Genomic DNA, 12989 nt, shown 5'->3' with positions numbered 1-12989 from the left:
CACACAGGGAAGAAAATAAAAATCAATAAGGGAGGCACACAAAAATAGTGTGTTTAGAGAGAGAAGAAATCTCATGTCTAGGAAGCTATGAGATATTCCTCGTATTAATAAAATGGAACAGACTAAAAATATTAGAGCATTAGGGGAAAAAATATTGCTCATCTTTCCTGTGTCTTGCTAAACTAATCTGCTGTATCGTCTGTCTTGTCTTGGGGTTGCTGTTATCTCCTAAAGCAACACCACGCCTTCCTATTACCCAAGAATTGGGGGCTGATGATGAATGAAACTAACCCATGAATAGTACCATGAACCAAGCTGTCTGCCACTCCTGTGGTGCAATATCACAACAAAATAGGTACTGTTATTATCCCCATTCTACAAGTGAGAAAACTGGGGCACAGAGGCGTTAAATGACTCATCCACAATCAGTCAGCTAGTAAGTGGCACAAACAGAATTTGAGTCTGTACTCTTAGACATTACTCTAGACATGTATTCTTAGATACTGCCTCCCAGCTGAGAACGTCTGTCTAAATTATCAGGCATACTGTATATTGCTGGATAACACAAGGTGATTTTTGGCCACCTTTCCCCTTTAAACATATACAGCTGTTTAAAACTATTCTTATTTACATGACAAAAATATATACACCATTATTGATCTAGTTTTGAAAATGGTATGACTTTTCAAGACATAGTTTTCACAACCTTTTATGAAAAATTCGATTTGTTAATCTGAAAAAGGGCGGGGGGGTGGGGGGGAATGCCTGTGTCATAATGAGCCAGTGGCCAGGAGCACTTCAGGTCAGCTGAGACTGGGGTGGACAGGCGTCATTCCTTACAGGTTGTTGCATGGTCTTGCGAAGTTGCTTTAGCTTTCTTTGTTTCTCCATCGGCAAAGTAGGGATAACAACAGTGCCATCTCATAAAGTGTAAGGATTAAATAATATTATCCATAAAAATTCCTAAGCACAGTACTTGACTGTGAATGCTCCATGAATGCTGGCTTTCATTATTTAGATCCTGAGTTATCTCTATTTCCAGGATACAAATCGTCCACCGACCACAAAAATGTTTTCCCCGACCCAGAGTCTCTCCCAATCCCTTAAACACACTTCTATTTTCCACAGAGCATGGTGACAACAGAAGCAGCTTCTCTGAGGACCCTGGACCCAAAGGTGGCTGCGTCGCCTCTCATCTCAGCCCAAGGAAGGAGCTGGCTCTCGACTACCTCTAGGCGGTACCAGAAAACTCAACCCCGATTTTTCACTTGGGTGAACTCAACTGAGTGGATTGGGCTCCGCAGCAGTGGAATGTGGACATAGGCTCCAGGGAGAGGAGTTTACCCACCTACCAAGCCCAAGGGTGGGGACCTCTCCTTCACAGCATCCCTGGGGTCTCCGTCCCCTGCAGGCTGGGAGGCCACCGAGGTCAGACACAACGATGCCCAGAGAATTTCCCATGAAATCTTAAGAAACACATCCCCACGATTTCTAAGAGGGAGCCCAGGGAGGGACACCAAGAGCTTCATAAAGCCAGTAAGGAGTAAAACCCCTGCGGCACGTGTTGAGCCGCCTGAACCAGCTTCCTCAACGCACGCGGCCGCCAAGCCCGAGCCGGGGTGCTCCCTGCGGCGCCCGCAGCCCAGCCGGCCGCGGGGCACTGCCCTCCACTCACCAGGTGAAGAGTTTGCCCTTGATCAAGAGCAGCAGGCTGGCCGAGCCCGGCGCGTGCGGCTGCCGGCCGCTAGGTCCCGCCGGCGAGGCGGCCTCCATGGGAGCCCCGCGGTCTCCGGCGCCCGGAACCCCTAGAAGTGCAGGGTCCCGGAAGAAGGGAGGCGGCGCTTGTGCGGCCGGTGGGGGCTTGGCTGGGCCAGTGGGTCCGCGCTCTCGCTCTCGCCGGCGTCCCTCTCTCACCTCTGCTGGGCGGACTCGTTCTGCGGCAAATCATTAACTGTCAAGGCCCTGGGGCCAGACGATCCATCAGCAGATGACAGTCTGGCACCTCCGAGAGCAAGCAGCAGCAGGAGAAAGGGCGCTTTTTTTTTTTTCCCGCCTTGGCAGTGGAGCTTCACTGCTGGGCGACACCCAGTATGCATTTCAAGTTCTTATGGTCCTTTATTTAAAATCAGCAAATGAGGTGAATCGAGGTTATGCCAGTGTACTAACCTAAGAAGCGATAATTTAGCTACTGCCGCCAAAAGCTTGACTCTCTATGTACCAATCACAAACAGAAATAGGGAGTCAGAACCATAGAGAAGGAAAGAGTGGCTTGCTTTCTTTGCCAGACAAACGGGGAATCCAGAAGGTTAGCGTTTCTAGAACAATGCCCCTGTCCCTGGTGAATAGGTAAAAGTTATATAGTCTGGCAGGGGGCTGTGATAAGGCTCAAGGCAGTAAAACTCCTGCTTTCTTCAGCAAAGTTTTAAAAGGGTGGGGTTACTGACAAGATTAAGGTGTGTGTAGAGTCCAAGTTTACCCTTGGAGTACAAAATGAAAGGGCAAAGGTTAACAAAGTTTTGCCAAGAGAACTGGTCATAGCAAACACCCTCTTCCAACAACAGGAGACAACTCTACATATGATCATCACCAGATGGTCAATACCGAAATCAGACTAATTATATCTTTGCAGCTGAACATGGAGAAACTCCATACAGTCAGCAAAAACAAGACCGGGAGCTGACTGTGGCTCAGATCATGAACCCTTTATTACAAAATTCAGACTTAAATTGAAGAAAGTAGGGAAAACCACTAGGTCATTCAGGTATGATCTAAATCAAATTCCTTACCATTATACAGTGGAAGTGACAAAAAGATTCAAGGGATTAAATGTAATAGACAGTCAGTTCAGTTGCTCAGTTGTGTGCTACTCTTTGCGAGCCCATGGACTACAGCACACCAGGCTTCCCTGTCCAACTCCTGGAGCTCGCTAAAACTCAGGTCCATTGAGATGGTGATGCAATCCAACCATCTCATCCCATGTTGACCCCTTCTCCTCCCAACTTCAATCTTTCCCAGCATCAGCGTCTTTTCCGATAAGTCAGTTCTTCGCATCAGGTGACCAAAGTAGTGGACTTTCAGTTCCAGCATCAGTAATTCCAATGAATATTCAGGACTGATCTCCTTTAGGATGGACTGGTTGGATCTCCTTGCAGTCCAAGGGACTCTCAAGAGTCTTCTTCAATACCACGGTTCAAAAGCATCAATTATTTAATGCTCAGCTTTCTTTATAGTCCAACTCTCACATCCATACATGACTACTGGAAAAACCATAGCTTTGACTAGAAGGATCTTTGTTGCAAAGTAATATCTCTGCTTTTTAATATGCTGTTCAGGTTGGTCATAGTTTTTCTTCCAAGGAGCAAGCATCTTTTAATTTCATGGCTGCAGTCACCATCTACAGTGATTTTGGATACTAAGAAAATAAAGTCTTTCACTGTTTCCATTGTTTCCCCGTCTATTTGCCATGAAATGATGGGACCAGATGCCATGACCTTAGTTTTCTGAATGTTGAGTTTTAAGCCAACTTTCACTCTCCTCTTTAAATTTCATCAAGAGGTTCTTTAATTCTTCTTGGCTTTCTGCCATAAGGGTGGTATCATATGAATATCTGAGGTTATTGATATTTCTCCCAGCAATCTTGATTCCACCTTGTGCTTCATCCAGCCCAGCATTTTGCATTATGTACTCTGCATATAAGTTAAATAAGCCGGGTGTCAATCAGTCTTGATGTGCTCCTTTCCCAATTTGAAACCGGTCTATTGTTCCATTTCAGGTCTGTTGCTTCTTGACCTGCATACAGATTTCTCAGAAGGCAGGTCAGGTAGTCTGGTATTTCCATCTCTTGAAGAATTTTCCAGTTTGTTCTGATCCAGAGTCAAAGTCTTTGGCATAGTCAATAAAGTAGAAGCAGATGTTTTTCTGGAATTCTCTTGCTTTTTCTAAGATCCAACAGATGTTGGCAATTTGATCTCTGGTTCCTCTACCTTTTCTAAATCCAGCTTGAACATCTGAAAGTTCACAGTTCATGTACTGTTAAAGCCTGACTTGGAGAATGTTGAGCATTACTTTACTAGCTTGTGAGATGCATGCAATTGTGTGATAGTTTGAACATTCTTTGACATTGCCTTTCTTTGGGATTGGAATGAAAATTGACCTTTTCCAGTCCTGTGGCCACTGCTGAGTTTTCCAAATTTGCTGTCATACTGAGTGCAGCACTTTGACAGCATCATATTTTAGGATTTGAAATAGCTCAACTGGAATTCCATCACCTCCACTAGCTTTGCTCATAATGATGCGTCCTAAAGCCCCCTTGACTTCACACTCCAGGACGCATGGCTCTAGGTGAGTGATCACCCCATCGTGATTATCTGGGTCATGAAGATCTTTTTTGTATAGTTCTTCTATGTATTCTTGCCACTTCTTAATATTTTCTGCTTCTGTTAGGTCCATACCATTTCTGTCCTTTATTGAGCCCATCTTTGCATGAAATGTTCCCTTGGTATCTCTAATTTTTTTTGAAGAGATTTCTAGTCCTTCCCATTCTATTGTTTTCCTCTATTTCTTTGCACTGATCATTGAGGAAGGCTTTCCTATCTCTCCTTGCTATTCTTTGAAACTCTGCTTTCAAATTGGTATATCTTTCCTTTTCTCCTTTGCCTTTAGCTTCTCTTCTTCTCTCAGCAATTTGTAAGGCCTCCTCAGACAACCATTTTGCCTTTTTGCATTTCTTTTTCTTGGGGATGGTCTTGATCACTGCCTCTTGTACAGTGTCACAAACCTCAGTCCATAGTTCTTCAGGCACGCTGTCTATCAGATCTAATTCCTTGAATCTATTTGTCACTTCCTCTGTATAATCATAAGGGATTTGATTTAGGTCATACCTGAATGGTCTAGTGGTTTTCCCTACTTTCTTCAATTTCAGTCTAAATTTGGTAATAAGGAATTCATGGTCTGAGCCATAGTCAGCTTCCGGTCTTATTTTTGCTGACTGTATATAGCTTATCCATCATTGGCTGCAAAGAATATAATCAATCTGATTTCAGTATTGACCACTCTGATAGACAGGGTGACTGAAGAACTATGGATGGAAGTTTGTAACATTGTACAATAGGTGGTGATCAAAACCATCCCCAAGAAAAAGAAAGGCAAAATGGTTTTCTGAGGAGGCCCTACAAATAGCTAAGAAAAGAAGAGAAGCTAAAGGCAAAAGAGAAAAGGAAAGATGTACACATCTGTTTACAGAGTTCCAAAGAATAGCAAAGGGAGATAAGAAAGCCTTCTTAAGTGATCAATGAAAAGAAATAGAGGAAGAAAATAGAATGGGAAAGACTAGAGATCTCTTCAAGAACATTATAAATAACAAGGGAAATTTCCTGCAAAGATGGGTACAAAAGAGGCCAGAAACTGTGTAGGCCTAACAGAAAGAGAAGGTATTAATAAGAGATGGTAAGAAAACACAGAAGAACTATACAAAGGAGATCTTAATGACCCAGATAACCATGATGGTGTGATCACTCACCTAGAGCCAGATGTCCTGGAATGTGAAATCAAGTGGGCCTTAGGAAGCATCACTACAAACAAAGCTAGAGGAAGTGATGGAATTCCACCTGAGCTATTTCAGATCTTAAAAGTTGATGCTGTGTAAGTGCTGCACTCAATATGCCAGCAAATTTGGAAAACTCAACAGTGGCCACAAGACTAGAAAATGTGTTTTCATTTCAATTCCAAACAAAGGAAGGCAATGCCAAAGAATGTTCAAACTATCATAAAATTGTGCTCATTTCACATGCTTTCAAAGTAATGCTCAAAATTCTCCGTGCAAGCCTTCAACAGTAGCTGAACCAAGAACTTTGACTATGTGGATCACAACAAACTGTGGAAAATTCTTAAAGAGATGAGAATACCAGACCACCTAACCTGCCTCCTGAGAAATCTGTATGCAGGTCCAGAAGCAACAGTTAGAACCAGACATGGAACAATGGACTGGTTCCAGATTGGGAAAGGAGTACACCAAGGCTATATATTGTCATCCTGCTTAATTAACTTATATGCAGGGTACATCATGTGAAATGCCAGGCTGGATGAAGCACAAGTTGGAATCAAGATTTCTGGGAGAAATATCAATAACCTCAGATATGCAGAAGACACCACCCTTATGGCAGAAAGTTAATAGGAAATAAAGAGCTTCTTGATAACGGTGAAGGAGGAGAGTGAAAAATCTGTCTTAAAACTCTACATTCAAAAAACTGAGATCATGGCATCCAGTCCCATCACTTCATGGCAAAAAGACGGGGAACTAATGTATACAGTGACAGACTTTATTTTCTTGGGCTCCAAAATCACTGCAGATGGTGATTACAGCCATGAAATTAAAAGATGCTTGCTCCTTGGAAGAAAAGCTATGACAAACCTGGACAGCATATTAAGAAGCACATACATCACTTTGCCAACAGAGGTCCATCTAGTGAAAGCTATGGTTTTTCCAGTGGTCATGTATGGATGTGAGAATTGGATCATAAAGAAGACTGATCACTGAGGAATTGATGCTTTTGAACTGTGGTTTTGGTGAAGACTCTTGAGAGTCCTTTGGACTCTAAAGGGATCCAACCAGTCCATCCTAAGGGAAAACAGTCCTGAATATTCATTGGAAGGACTGATGCTAAATCTGAAGTTCCAATACTTTGTCACCTGATGCAAAGAGCTGATATTATAAAAGACCCTGATGTTCAGAAAGATTGAAGGCAGGAGGAGAAAGGGACAACAGAGAATGAGATGGTTGGATGGTATCACCGACTCAATGGACATGAGGTTGAGCAAGCTCTGGGAGATGGTGAAGGACAGGGTAGCTGGCATGCTGCAGACCGTGGGATCATAAAGAATCAGACTGAGCAACTGAACGACACCAACTGACAAAATTAAGTTGTGTGCAGAGTCTCAGGTGGTCCCTCTCCTAATATAGGATGAGCCTCTCTGGTCCCTTTAATCTTGTCTCAAGTGGTTTCAAGGCTGCTCCTTCCTTGATAAGCAACTGTATGAATCTGCTGTTTGAAACTCAGGGAAGGTCTTGGAAGCTGCAGTCTTGCATACAAGAAATGAGAGAACAAAAGGCCTCCATGGCCGGGAGCCCCACAGGGCGCTGCTCAGCATCACTACAGCCTCTAGTGCTTGACCTCTGCTAACTTGAAAGGACCAGCTAACCCTTCCCCTGACCTAGTCTTCCTCCCTTTGACTAACATAAAAGATATTTACCATCTAAAAGAACTGAAAATGCTTTATTCTGTGTCTCCTTTCTACTGAAAACACAGGTAAAATCTTGTGTCCTATCCTTAAAAGGATCCTGGAAGCATGTTGTTGACTTGAAAAATAATCACAACCTAAAAGCTGAGAGTTATGTTTTATTAGGTGGAAACTTTTAGGACTTCAAGCCTGGGAGACAGCGTCTCAAATGACCCTGAGAGAACTGCCCTGAGAGGCACAGGAAGGAACCAGATTATACAGAAGTTTTACAGCACAGGGGAGGTAGTCTGAACATCAAAAGATTATTGTTATTTAAAGAAAACCAGATTATCCCAAGTCAAGGGATTTAAGGCTTCTCTGTGTATAAAAGTAGTACTAGTGTTAGTCACTCAGTTATGCCCGACTCATTGCGATCCCATGGACTGTGGCCCACCAGGCTCTTCTGTCCATGGGATTCTCGGCAAGAATGCTGGAGTGAATTGCTATTCCCTTCTCTGGAGGATCTTTCTGACCCAGGGATCAAACCCTGGTCGATCGTAGGCATTGTAGGCAGATTCTTTACTGTCTGAGCTAGAGGGAAGGTCGTCTCTATGTATGGGAAGATACAAGAGTCTGGGCTCATTGAAATTATTGTTTTCATATGTATCTCAGCTATCTGGGGACAGTAACCTGTGTTTTTTCACATCCTGAGCTTCCTTGGTGTCAGTGTAGGGAGTGGCTGCAGTCTGATGGCTGCTAGATCACAGGTGGTCTCCTTCCTCTGCCTTTAGGGCCCACCAGCTCATATTGGAGGGATGCTGGTTCTAAGATGTTTACTTACTGATATGGCAGGAAATAGGTGTGTCTCCTTCCTTACAAGTATGTTCATTTTGCCTTTCAACATTCAGAATTGTCTCTGAGGTGCCAGAGAAGAGTGCCAACCCCTGGCACTCAGCTACGGTGCCCTGGGCCTGGGTCATGGCTTCCCATGCTTCTGCAGGCCCTTGGGAGTAGGAACTGGGGTCATAAAGTTCCTGATTCATTGAAATGAGGATGTTGGTGGGTCTTGCAGCCTCCTGCTTCTGGAAAGGAGATAAGAAAGACAAGAGAAAGAGTTGGGGCCACTTTTCCCTGATTACGTCCTTCCTGGGGCAAGGTTCTGGTGGCCAAAGTGGGGAACAGGCCATGAGAAGATTCTAAGAAAGAAAATAGATTTCAAAAAATGAAATGTAGCTTGAGGAATTCCAAGTTTAGCAGCTACAGAAACCCCAAATTTGAATGAAATGATTTTTTTTAACTGTTTAAGAAGAGAGGTAATATGATAATGGAAGTGTTGCCAAAAGCTCGCCTCTCTGTATCTGCATGTGTGTGCTCAGTTGTATCTGACTTTTTGCAACCCCTTGGACTGTAGTCTACCAGGCTCCTCTGTCCCTGGGATTTCCCAGGCAAGAATACTGGAGTGGGTTGCCATTTTCTTTTCCAGGAGATCTTCTGCATTAGCAGGCAAATTCTTTACCACTGAGCCACCTGGAAAGCCCTTCTCTGTACACTGGTCCAAAATCAAATCCCAGAGACAGAGTTTTGGGTGTAGTAGAAAATTCAGTTCAGTTCAGTTCAGTTCAGTCACTCAATCATGTCCAACTCTTTACAACCCTATGGACTGCAGCACGCTAGGCTTCCCTGTCCATCACCAACTCCTAGAGTCTACTTAAACTCATGTCCATCGAGTCAGTGATGCCATCCAACCATCTCATCCTCTGTTATGCCCTTCTCCTCCTGCCTTCAATCTTTCCTAGCATCAGGATCTTTTTCAATAAATCAGTTCTTCGTATCAGGTGGCCAAAGTATTGGAGGTTCAGCTTCAGCATCAGGCCTTCCAGTGAATATTCAGGATTAATTTCCTTTAGGATTGGCTGGTTTGATCTCCTTACAATCTAAGAGACTCTCACGAGTGTTCTCCAACACCAAAGTTCAAAAATGTCAATTCTTCAGTGCTCAGTCTTCTTTACTATCCAACTCCTACATCCATACATGAATACTGGAAAAACTATAGCTTTGACTAGACAGACTTTTGCTGGCAAAGTAATGTATGTGCTTTTTAATATGTTGTCCAGGTTTGTCATAGCTTTTCTTCCAAGGAGCAAGCATCTTTTAATTTCATGGCTGTAATCACCATCTGCAGTGATTTTGGAGCTCAAGAAAATAAAGTCTCTCGCTGTTTCCATTGTTTCTCCATCTATTTTCTATGAATTAATGGGACAAAATGTCATGATCTTAGTTTTTTGCATGTTGAGTTTTAAGTCAGCTTTTTCACTCTCCTCTTTCACTTTCATCGAGGGGCTCTTTGTAGTAGAAAAAGAAAATTTTATTGCTTTCCAGGCAAAGGGAGACACATCAGGCTCCTGTCTCAAAAAACTGTGTGTCTCAACCCCAAGAATTTTGATGAGGGATTTTATAACAGGGAGTCAAAGGTGAGGGTCCCTGACAAGATTGGTGTGTGAGGCATCTCAGGTTGTTGGCTCCTAATCTTGATGAACTGCTCTGGTCCCTTTAATCTTGCCTCAGGTGCTTTCTTGGCTGCTTCTCCCTTAATTACCAACTGTTCCATTCCACCCTTTGGAACTCAGGAAAGGTCATAATGGCTGCAGTCTTTCTTACAAGAAATGGGGCACAGAAAGTTCTCCATGCCTAGGAGCCCCACATGGCCCTTCTCTGTTTCACAAGCACAAGTTGGAGTAATAACTTTGAAGATCAAGGAATCTCCAAGCCAAGGAGTAAAGGCAGCCACTAGAAGTTTAGAGCCATGAGAAGTAAATAACTCTGTCAATTGAAGCCTTAACTATAGCCCAGTAAAACTGATTTCAGACTTCTGACCTCCAGAACTTAAAGAGATTAGATTTGTGAAAGACTTTATTTTCTTGGGCTCCAAAATCACTGCAGATGGTGACTGTAGCCATGAAATTAAAAGATGCTTCCTGGTGAGGCAAGGTGAAGGCCCACTCGTGAGGAGCACTGGCTGAGATGCAGGCAACAGCAGCCGCGGGGCCTGACGAGGAGACCATGGGCGCCTCAACCTCCTGGGGCCTGCCCGCCCGCGTCCCAGCTCCGCACCGCGAGCCACAGGAGGCTCCAGGCCCGAACCAACTGCCCATCGAGATGCTCCGGAAGGTGCTGAGCTACCTGCCTCCAAGCACGCTGCTCCGGCACTGCCGCCCGGTGTGCCGGCGCTGGCGAGACGTGGTGGACGGCTGGGACCTGTGGCGGAGCATCCTGCCTTGGAAACACCCCGACCTGTGGCCCGTCATCCGCACCTGCCTGCCCCCTGCTGACAGCCCCGGGCCCTGCATCCTGGGCCGCTTCTGCGAGCGCAGACCCATAGGACGCAAGCTCACCGCGAACCCCCCGGGCAAAGACCTCTGGAACTGTATGGTGCTGAGTGGTAGCGATAGCTCAGAGGAAGAGGAAGACTTGGGGGCCAGGCTGAAGACTTCTGGGGAGACGAGCTACAGTCCTGCCTACAGGTGTTGGTACAAAGGAGAAATTTTGGACCTGAAGGAGGAGGGTCTGTGGCGGGAACTCCTGGATAGTGGAAAGATTTGGATTTCTGTCTGTCGCCGCTGGACAGAACAACAAGGCAGTGACCGGATGTATCAGCTAGTCGTCAAGCTTCTAGATGCCAACTATGCCATCTTGCATTATTTCTTCCATAAACGTTTTCCCGTCAGGCCGCGGACAGGCAGTTTCTCCTTTCGGATCATGCATGCGTTCACCAACATCAAGAAGGGCGTCCGCTTTGTGTTGTTTGACCACAGTGTCGAGGGCTATGATTCGTGGCCTGAGCAGTGTGGAGTCTGCAGGCCCCAATCCAGTGTCATCGTACGGATCCGTCCCTAGGCTGTCCCTGTAAGACCACCTGACTGTGCCTTCCAGGAGCTGGGGCCATTGGCCAGACCACCTCAATAATCAAAAGCTTGTAGCTCCTGGCATCCTGGGATCTCTCCTGGGTCCAATCAAGGGTCCTACTTGGCCCTGTCTTTAAGTTCTATGAGAAACTACAAGAAGAACATTCTTACATCAGGGTTACTGACTGAACGCAACCTCTGTTCTACAGAGTGGAGACACACGGGTGAAAACAAGGAAGTGGTAAGAGGGCTCCTCACCCGCCGCCCCCCAATGCCAGGCCCCTCTGGTTCGGCCCCCATGCCCTCTGCCCTTGTCTTCTGTTTCTGCTGCAGAGGCTTCATTGGTCACTTCCAAGAAACCCTCTCCTCGTGTCTGAACCAGAAACTCATCCCTCTGGCTAATTCCAGTCTCTAACCTCCTGTGATTTCAAGACTGTGACCAGGACTCAGAGCTGAAAGTTAAACTAGCTCAAAAAATTGTTTAGAAGCAGAGCGTTCTGCCCACCCTGTGAACAATGAATTTGGTCCCCAGAGCCCAACCCTATTCTGGATTCTATGGTGGACAAAATTATTTTGTTACTTTGAAATTCTTTTTGAATATGGAGATAATAAATCAAGAATGTATCTTCCAATCATAGTTAATAAATATAATATTTGCCTAAAGTAACTCAGCTTTTTTCAATAGAAAAATAAATAAATAAAAGATGCTTCCTCCTTGGAAGAAAAGTTATGACCAACCTAGACAGCATATTAAAAAGCAGAGACATTACTTTGCCAACAAAGATCTGTCATGTTTGGCTCAATATTTTACCCCCACAGGAAAATGGGGACCAGGAAACATAGTCAACCACTGATGAGGATTCCAAGTTTATGGATAAAGTTATATGTATTTTCTAAACATAAACTCTTCCTCAGAAAGTAGCACTAGTGAAATGGAGCAGGACCATATGGTACTTGCCCCCCGACGATGTCCTCTGCCTGCCTTTTGCCTGTGGAAAACTTTAATCAAAGAATAAGTTTAATCAGAGAAGTGAGAAATGCTGAGACAAAGGAAAACAGTCTAAGGAGACTAAATAATAATAATGTAATCATTAAGCTGGTGGTTCAGAGGTTAAAGTGTCTGCCTGCAATGCGGGAGGACTGGGTTCAATCCCTGGGTCGGGAAGATCCCCTGGAGAAGGAAATGGCAACCCACTCCAGTATTCTTGCCTGGAGAATCCCATGGATGGAGGAGCCTGGTGGGCTACAGTCCATGGGGTCGAAAAGAGTCGGACACGACTGAATGACTTCACTTTCACTTTCATTAAGCATAGTCAAGGACCTTTAGTTCTTTCTCAAGGTCTGTAGATAATATTCTGAAACATATCCTGTGAGCTGTCTTATAGATACTAAAACCCCAGGTGGAAAAGTTAACGACATGATGACCAGACTGTACCCAGGACATGAACTGTCACAATTCTGAGAACTGACTGCAAAGAAGTGCGAACAAGTGCCTTCCAGAACTGAAGATTATCTGTACCTAAAACCACCAAGATGATGCTGGTCAGACCACTGATGGCCAATTTGAAGATGACTGTTAGAGAGGACTGTGCTGTTTCTGCCTTAGACATCCCCCCACCCCCACCCACTCTGTCTATAAATGCTATCACCTACTGCTTGTCAAGGGGGAAGTCGGCCTTTGAACAGATGTCTACCACCCTCCTTGCACAGTTGCCGGCAACTGAAATAAACCAAACTTTCCTTTACACCAAACTGGCCTTTTGAGCAGTGAGCAGCCAGACCCCTCACACCCTCCTTTTGGTAACATTAATAGTATTGCTCTAGCTTTGCTCCAAAATGAGCGCAGCCTCTTACTAAGGATTATTAATCAGT

At 44.7% G+C, this 12989-nt stretch overlaps 2 protein-coding genes across 3 annotated transcripts in view; one reads left to right on the top strand and one right to left on the bottom strand.

Moving 5' to 3' along the window:
• Positions 1-2298, bottom strand: part of SLC35F2 (solute carrier family 35 member F2) — a 58373-nt gene extending 56075 nt beyond the window's left edge. Inside the window, exon 1 of one of the 2 annotated variants that reach the window (XM_045163002.1) lies at positions 1676-2298. In XM_045163002.1, coding sequence (XP_045018937.1) covers positions 1676-1773 — 98 coding nt within the window. In that variant the 5' untranslated portion in view covers positions 1774-2298. The remainder of the gene's footprint in view (positions 1-1675) is intronic. The other variant, XM_025266948.3, reaches the window with a different exon arrangement.
• Positions 2299-10236: 7938 nt separating this feature from the next.
• LOC102402343 (F-box only protein 27-like) lies at positions 10237-11109 on the top strand. Its single transcript, XM_044929033.2, has one exon. It carries the CDS (start codon positions 10237-10239, stop codon positions 11107-11109), a length of 873 nt encoding a protein of 290 aa, XP_044784968.2.
• Positions 11110-12989: the final 1880 nt, after the last annotated feature.

The sequence above is a fragment of the Bubalus bubalis genome, chromosome 16 (genome assembly GCF_019923935.1).
Source record: "Bubalus bubalis isolate 160015118507 breed Murrah chromosome 16, NDDB_SH_1, whole genome shotgun sequence".
Lineage (NCBI taxonomy): Eukaryota > Metazoa > Chordata > Mammalia > Artiodactyla > Bovidae > Bubalus > Bubalus bubalis.
Note: the sequence above shows the minus strand (reverse complement) of the source record. Positions and strands in the feature narration are given on the sequence as shown.